This window comes from Centrocercus urophasianus, unplaced genomic scaffold (genome assembly GCF_019232065.1).
Source record: "Centrocercus urophasianus isolate 14NV4802_14NV808 unplaced genomic scaffold, USGS_Curo_1.0 seq_14, whole genome shotgun sequence".
Classification (NCBI taxonomy): domain Eukaryota; kingdom Metazoa; phylum Chordata; class Aves; order Galliformes; family Phasianidae; genus Centrocercus; species Centrocercus urophasianus.
This window is the reverse complement of record NW_024884586.1, coordinates 1,045,968-1,053,849: the sequence shown is the minus strand read 5'-3', so window position 1 is coordinate 1,053,849 and position 7,882 is coordinate 1,045,968. Positions and strand designations below refer to the sequence as shown.

Sequence of the window (7,882 nt, the reverse complement as noted above, 5' to 3'; positions counted from 1 at the left end):
TCAGAGCTCCAGGGCCAACTCCCAGCAAGATCTGTCAGCTTTATCATTAACCCCACCAGAAAGCAGCTCCTCTACCCGTCCTGCACAGAAAAATAGCTCCAGACCCTTTCCCTCACCATCACCCCATTAAGGGCAGAAAGTTCGGGTCTCTTTCATGTGTATAAACCTGGCTTGCAAAAAGAGTCCTCTTGTGTCTATATAGGAAATACGTTATCTATGTTACGGAGGCCACAGTGCTTACACATTCAGAAAGAAGGCATATTTGAATGGATATTCACAAGTTAGAAAACAAATTAAAAATGATCAGCAATAGTTTCACCCTGAAGTATCTAAAAGCCTTCCTAATAACGCTAAGACAACGAATAAGATTATAAAAGATTAATAAAGCTAAATATAATGAATGACCAAGTACACATTGGTCAAACTGAAAAAACAATTACTGTGAAAGACTGAGGCATTTTCTCAAGGGATGAGAGAACTGACTGACAGAAAAAAAAATCGGATATATGCACTAAATAATTAAAATTGTCCTGTTTGCATGTTGAGGAATATCACTACACCTAACATTTGATTCATATGAAGGCTAAGTATTCAATGAATACCAATGAAGACTAAGTATTCAAGGTACAACTAAGTTATTAAAGTAGTACAAAGCTGTATTCAAATACATTTAACATTTTTGGAGAAGGAAAGGTGTAAGCGTTATTTGAGTCAGATCTTTCTCATGTGTTCCCCCAAAGTACACTGGTGCAATTTCACTGAGCTACTTAGAATCAAACTTCAGATACATCTGTTATGCACATTGTAAGAGAAAAAAAAATCTGCTCTCATCAATTATTTTTGTTCTTCATTTATGCTAAATAGCAGTCAGGAAGAAAATAAAATCTTCAGTGCTTAAAGGGAAAGGGATTGCATTGCATCCTAAGAGTCACAGGCACGTAACAAAGAAGTAAAAGCTAGTTGGTAAAGATTTGGTTCAAAGATTAGAAGCTGGAAATCAGTATTTTCCTGGTTCTGATCCTTGCTTGCCCCTAATCTGCAGTGTGACACCGGTTAAGCCTTCAAGGCAGGGATGGTCTCTTCCCATGCATTTACATTACATCTAGCACATCGAGACTTCCAGGCTGTACTGTAATATAACATACGTCATTCTAATTTTCTTTAATGGTAGCCTATACACATACCTGCATTTTTCAAAGCACTGCAGAGGGACTTACCTGTGCAGCCCCCACCTATTTCACTGGAAGACAGTTTCTCCCAACATACCCTTTTGTAGTTTGGGTGTGTGTGCATAAAACAAAACGTTGGATAAACCTGTCAAAGCAATGTAACAGCATCAGCAGCCATTATTCAAACAGGCTGCACCACAGCCTCCCCAAAGGGATCACACAGGCACGTACTGCTAGCAATGTGAAGCAAAGAACTACCGTGTGTTGTGTTTGTGTCTTGTACTGGTTGCATACAGGGCTGTGAGAAGCAAGAAAGTACACACATGATGAAAGAAACTGAAAGAAGCCGACCGAGAGTTCATAGAGCTTATAGCCTACAGAATCAGACTGGGAGATCACTACTCCTTGTAAAAGTCATCTTTACCAAAAACACCAGTTCCATCAGTGGCTTCAGTACCAAACCTGAACAAAACCCAACAGATTTCTGTCACATCTAAAGTTGTTCAGCTGCATCTGCAACTTTGACGAGCTTCTCTTTTCAAAAGAGTCCAAGGCTACAAGCTGTTTTGACTGAAATCTGAATATTCTTGCTAATAGAGGGAGTTGTTCAAACCCTTCATTCCACGCATGCTGATTTGGTTATTCACAATAAGATTTGGTTATTCAGCTTAATGCTTTCAGGAAAAATGAGGAACAAAAGAAGAAAGCATCCATGAGAGAGTGGTCTGTAAGCTCAGGTAGTCCTTTTCACTACTTACACAGCTGTAAAGATGAGCAAGCTGCTACAGATTTTACTAACGGGCAAATTATGTTCTTATTTATTGAGACAGAAACATTAGGAAACAACAAATATAAGTGACCAGCAGCTAAACCTCACGAAATAGGATTAACAAGAACACAGGAAGAGAAGCCAGGAAAGCAGTGTTGCTGCTCAGGATCACAACAAAGAGTAACTTCACCAGACAGTGATGGCTCAATAGATTACCAGTTGCAGCCTGCCTTTACTCATCACACTTAGGCTGTATTCTTTTGAACTGTAACCTCAGGAAAAACAAGTAAATTGTCCTGAGAGTCATCTAAAAAGTAAAAGCAACTTCTATGTGGAAAAAGAAAAAAGTACCCAGAATCCAAATGCTTACTCTTTTTTTCCACCTAAATGCTTTCAAAATAAGTGAGTTCTGTGTCTCAAACACAGTTTTCTAAGACCTCCTCCTCTTTCCTACTGTATAAAATTTGGAAGCAGGAAATAAATGTTTATCTCTTTATTTTAGATTGCAACTATTCAGTTCTGGCATCATTTTATTAATTGAAAATATCAGGGCTGCAATTTCATTCTGGCAACTCAACTACCTCCCACAAACAACAACAAAACAGACACCTCACTGTGCAGCCCTATAATAGGGGGTGTTGGTTTTATTGCAGAAGTCATGGGAATTTACTTGCACATCTCAAAGTAAAGGAAGAATGAAAACGAACTTCATGTGACATGCCAGAATACAGATGATTTCTCACTTTTCTGACTTTCTGAAAAAATAAACCTGAGCTTGGACTTTCCAATACAGCAAAAAGTTAAGCTCAGAAACCTCTGTCTGTAAGTGGCTACTAAGGGTTCCATCCACTCTAGATGTTTGCAATTTATAAAACAAATCAAAAGAATACGTGCCATGCAGCGATGTTCTGGATGGCACTGCCATGGAAATCTGCACTTCAGATGCAGAAGCTGCTGACAGCTGTGCAATGATCCAGTACTATACAAATAGCCTCTGTATTACAGAACGGGCTGAGTGCAGAGACAAGCAGCTACCCTGCTCTTCCATTTGACTTTGTGATGACACCACCTCAGCACATCCCACTAGAGAGGCCTGCAAGCATGTGGGTGCCATCAGCTGAAGGAGGAGATGAATACACCTCGAAGGAGATGCTGGAAGAAGCCTGCATGCCACTGCCTTCCATCACCCCATCAGAGACAGAATATATTGCTAATCTTGCACTTCCATTTTATCACTGTCTGTATTTGTGGAACTAATGCAGAACCTTCTGCATCCGCCTTTCTAATTGAATAATTAAAGGGAGAGGAAGAGAGCAAGGAGGCAGAGCACTTCTAGACAGTCAGGTTTGGTGACTGAAGTCACCAGGGTGAAGAAACCCAACGTGCTTCATGACACTGCTGCTGCCTTGCTATATGACCTTAGGCAAGGCACTGGACTCCTTTGTACCAGAGCATTCCTATCTGTAAAAATGAGGTAACAATGGTACCCTTCCCTGTAGGATGCTCAGAGATTCCAGGATGGAAACAAAGGGCTACTTCTGCTCCATCACCTTTCAGGGTTCAGCTCAAATCTCCAGATAGGTGCTTAAATGCTCAGGGTGCTTATGTGTTTAAGCTCTTTAACTTTGGAATCTTTGGTGGTGTTTTCCTGAGTCTGCAGGCAGACTGAAATAAAATTCCTGAGGGTTAAACTTAAGATCTAACAACACAAATTTCCAGTGCCAACCTTTTAACCACGGATTATAAATACACATTTGATAGGCTCATCCTACTGAACTCCAGTGTTTGCCTCCTTAATCTCACCGCCTCCAACCAAATTGCCCACACCTTCATCCTATCTCCAGCAGTGCTGCCCCAGGGGCTTTGTCAGAGAGGCAGAGCCAGTTTTCTGCACACAGAGCTGTGGTCAGAGGAAGATGGAACAACCACCTTCCAATTTCATGGCACAAAGACAGGCTTGGGAGCTGGATAGATACAGGCAGTCAGACAAGCTGGAGCAGCTTGACCAGTTGGGAGCAAAAGATGGGTCTTTGCATTGCACCCTGCCCTTCCTTTATTGTCCTTTGCCAGAACAAAGTAGGTACAGACGTTCCCATAGGAAATCCACGTAAAATGAGAGAGATCAAAATGAAATGGGTAAGGCAAGGAATCTCCGCTAAAGAAGTCAAATAGTTTCTTACTGCCTAGTTAGCCCTTTCTCTCGTAACATCTATCACTGCAGCAGATAAGAAGGAACAGCAGCTTGATGAGAGCAGTAATGCTCTCCTTTTCCTATTCTCCTGCATTTTTTTCATCTTGAGCCTTTCAGAGGCAAAGCCAAGGCATACAGTCCCATCTTTTTGCCCCCTTCCTGCTCAACCCCATCCCATTTTGGGGCAGTGGGAGCTCTTGGATTTGTCCTTAAGTTGGTACGATCCCCTTTGCCAAGCAGGAGCCAAGGATGCTTTCAGGCACAAGCAACACGCAGGACAAAAAGGCTGCTCACCTCAGGAATAGACTTTCATCAGCAAACAACAAATGCGAACAGATCCAGCACCTCAGACACACTGAAGCCCCTGAAATCAGCAGCAGCAAACTTCATCATGGGGGAGGGATTTGTACCCTTACTGGTATCAGGAAGCAAAACTCAGCCTGGTGCTGACGCCCCTATCTCACATGCCCTTATTGCAACACACAATGGCCATGGAACTCCTTAACCTGGAATAATACAGGAAAGGGACATCAGCAGCCAGCATACGATCTGCATGACCCTCAGCTGCAGGCATGCCGGAACCCTCAGCCCACTTCCTCACTGGGCAGGAGCCTGCACTGCAGAACCATCACCATACCAAGCTGCCTTACACAGCTGGTGCACAGTGCAGGCTTTCCCCTGGAACCACATCTTCCAGGCAAACAGGAGTAAAGTTGGCGCAACAGCTCGAGCTCATACACAGGGGGAGGAAGGCAGCTGCTGGGCTGCCAGCACTGTTTCAAACTGCAGTGTTTCAGCTGTAAGGCAGATTGCTGTAACCCGTCCTATCCCGCTGACTGGGGAATGGTTTATTGGCTCTGAAATCCCCCAGCAGATAAAGATCACTCTCCACGTTCTAGAGAGTTTTCTCCCTTTGTCCATTACTCTGCTTTCTGTACACATAGAAAAACACAGCTCTGCCAGACCCTGCGATGCATCGCCACATGAAATCAGTGCCACAACCCCGTGTTTTATGAGCACTTTGTACATCTCCTCATTTTAATCCACACTCGGAGACAGATCCTGTTCCCATCAAAGCACACAGCAAGCTCCCATTAAAATCTGGCTCGGCTAGTATTTTAATAACACTTAGACATTCCCGTCCTTTGCATATTTCATCTGCAAAGCGCTTTGCAAACATGAATTTCCTAATTACAGGCAGATGATTTACTAAAACTGGAAATTCCTCACTAGTTCTGGCTTTCGCTTTGAAGCTACGGGACTCGCTCCTGTCCCTCGGCAGTTTGGAAGATCCCTCGACGCCGCTCGATCGCAGCAGAGGCAGGGCCGAGCGCAAGAAGAAAAGGCGACGGCGCCCTACCTTTCCCTCTCTGCGCCCGCGGAGCCGTACACGAGTGCCGGGGCGGCGCTGCCCGCCGGGGCGTGAGCCGCCGGCGGCTCCCACGTGGTGGCTGAGGAAAACCCGGCGGCTGCGGCGCCCCGGCACAGCGCGGACGGCAAGAGGGCTCCGCACCGCGCCGGGCTCTGCGCGGGGCCGCCCCACTGGGCGAAGCGGAGAGGATCGGAGCTCGGCGCGGGGCAGGAAGGGGTGGAGCGGCCGGCGGAGCGCACGGGCGGGGAGGCGGGCGGGAGGCATCCCGGCCATGCTGCGGCCGGGCGCGGCGCCTCCGCCCAGCGCTCGCGCGGAGCGACCGCACGACCGGCCTTGAACCGGCGGTCCCGGCCGGCCGGCCGCTGCCTTCGATGGAGCCCGAGGAGCGGAAGATCTCGGTGTGGATCTGCCAGGAAGAGAAGCTGATCTCGGGGCTTTCCCGGCGCACCACCTGCTCGGACGTGGTGCGCGTGTTGCTGGAGGACAGCCACCACCGGCGGCAGCGGCCGGCGCCGCCCGAGCCCGGCGGCGGGATGCTGTCGGGGCCGCCGCACTCCTACTGCATCGTGGAGAAGTGGCGCGGGTTCGAGCGCATCCTGCCCAACAAGACGAAGATCCTGCGGCTGTGGGTGGCGTGGGGCGACGAGCAGGAGAACGTGCGCTTCGTACTGGTGCGCAGCGAGGCCTCGCTGCCCAACGCGGGTCCGCGCAGCGCCGAGGCGCGGGTGGTGCTGAGCAGGGAGCGGCCCGGCCACGGCCTGGGGGCGGCCCGCGCCAGCCTGGCGCTCACGCAGGAGCGGCAGCGGCGGGTGGTGCGGAAAGCCTTCCGCAAGCTGGCCAAGATCAACAAGAAGCGGCAGCAGCCGCTGGCCCGGGAGGCCTCCTCGGCCGAGAGGATGGAGACGCTGGTGCACCTGGTGCTCTCGCAGGACCACACCATACGGCAGCAGATCCAGCGGCTGCGAGAGCTGGACCGCGAAATCGACCGTTACGAGGCCAAGATCCACCTGGACCGCATGAAGCGGCACGGCGTCAACTACGTGCAGGACACCTACCTGGTGGGCGCCGGCGGCGAGGAGCCGGGACGGGAGGCGCAGCCCGCCGCCGGCCGCCCCGAGGACGACTACGCCAGGAAGTGCGAGGAGGTGCTGCAGCTGCAGGAGCAGCGGGCACAGCAGGAAGAGCTGCTGGAGCACCTGGCCGCCGAGATCCAGGAGGAGCTCAACGAGCGCTGGATGAAGCGGCGGCGGGACGAGCTGGAGCTGGCGGCGGGGCCCGGCTTGGCCGAGGCGGACTGTCACACCACCGAGCTGAGCGGCGGCGGCGAGGGCGAGCTGCAGCTGGAGCACGAGCGGGTCAAGACGCAGCTGAGCACTAGCCTCTACATCGGCCTCAAGCTCAGCACGGACCTAGAGGCCGTCAAAAGCGACCTGGACTGCACGCAGCGGGCTTGGGAGGCCCGCGAGCGGGAGCTGCAGCGGCTGCTGGAGACGCTGGGCACTCTGGACGTGGCGGAGGCGGCGGCTGAGCCGCGCGGGGCGGCGGGGGGCGGCTGGCCGGATCCGGGGCTGCGCAAGGACCGCGCCGACAACGACGAGGACTCGGACACGGGGCTGAGCTCCATGCACAGCCAGGACTCGGACTCGGTGCCCGTCTGCGAGTCCCTCGTGTAGCGCCAGCGGCGCTGCGCTCGCTGCCCGGCCGCGGGACGGGTGAGGGGCCGACGGTGCGGAGGTTGGAGCTGCGGCACCGGGGCGCGGACGTGCCGGAAGCGGCACCCCGCAGGCAGCGAGCGGGCGCTTTGCTCTGTGCCGTTCCTGGCCTAGGAGGAGAAAGCCGCGGCGCCCCGGCGTTTCGCTCACGTCTAGGTTTGCTCGTTCCTTAAACCCTGCCGCGGCGCCCCGGCGTTTCGCTCACGTCTAGGTTTGCTCGTTCCTTAAACCCTGCCTGCTTCGCTCTTAAGGTTTTCGTGCCGGGCTTTCTGCTTCCGCGGCTCCCGGCGCCCCGCACCGTAGCGCAGGAGATAGCAGGCACGCTGGCCGCTAGCGAAGCCCTCTGCCACGCCGCGGGGCAGCCCTCAGCCCCTGCACGGTTTCACAGCGCTGCAAAGGCAGCGCACGGCGAAGAGCTCGGGCTGCCGGGTGCCAGCAACCCCGCTCCGCTGCGGACGGCCCTGGCACGAAAGCTGCTGATCGCTTAGAACTAGCGAGAAGAGGTGCCCACACTACCGAAGCTGACGCTGGGCTCCCCTATCGCCTAGGGTTTGGGAGCATATACTGCAGTTCCATTTGGCAGTGTAAAGGGGCAATCAATCACTTCTTCAGAAAGAGCAAGCTAAAGCAAAATACAACTGTATTAACCAGCTCTGCGTAGTGCTTCTC

At 51.6% G+C, this 7,882-nt stretch overlaps 1 protein-coding gene across 1 annotated transcript; it reads left to right on the top strand.

Annotated features, from left to right (window-relative positions):
- Nucleotides 1–5,872: 5,872 nt before the first annotated feature.
- On the top strand, nt 5,873–7,174 carry RASSF10 (Ras association domain family member 10). The gene has a single exon (XM_042815013.1). The coding sequence runs from the start codon at nt 5,873–5,875 to the stop codon at nt 7,172–7,174; it is 1,302 nt and encodes a 433-aa protein (XP_042670947.1).
- Nucleotides 7,175–7,882: the final 708 nt, after the last annotated feature.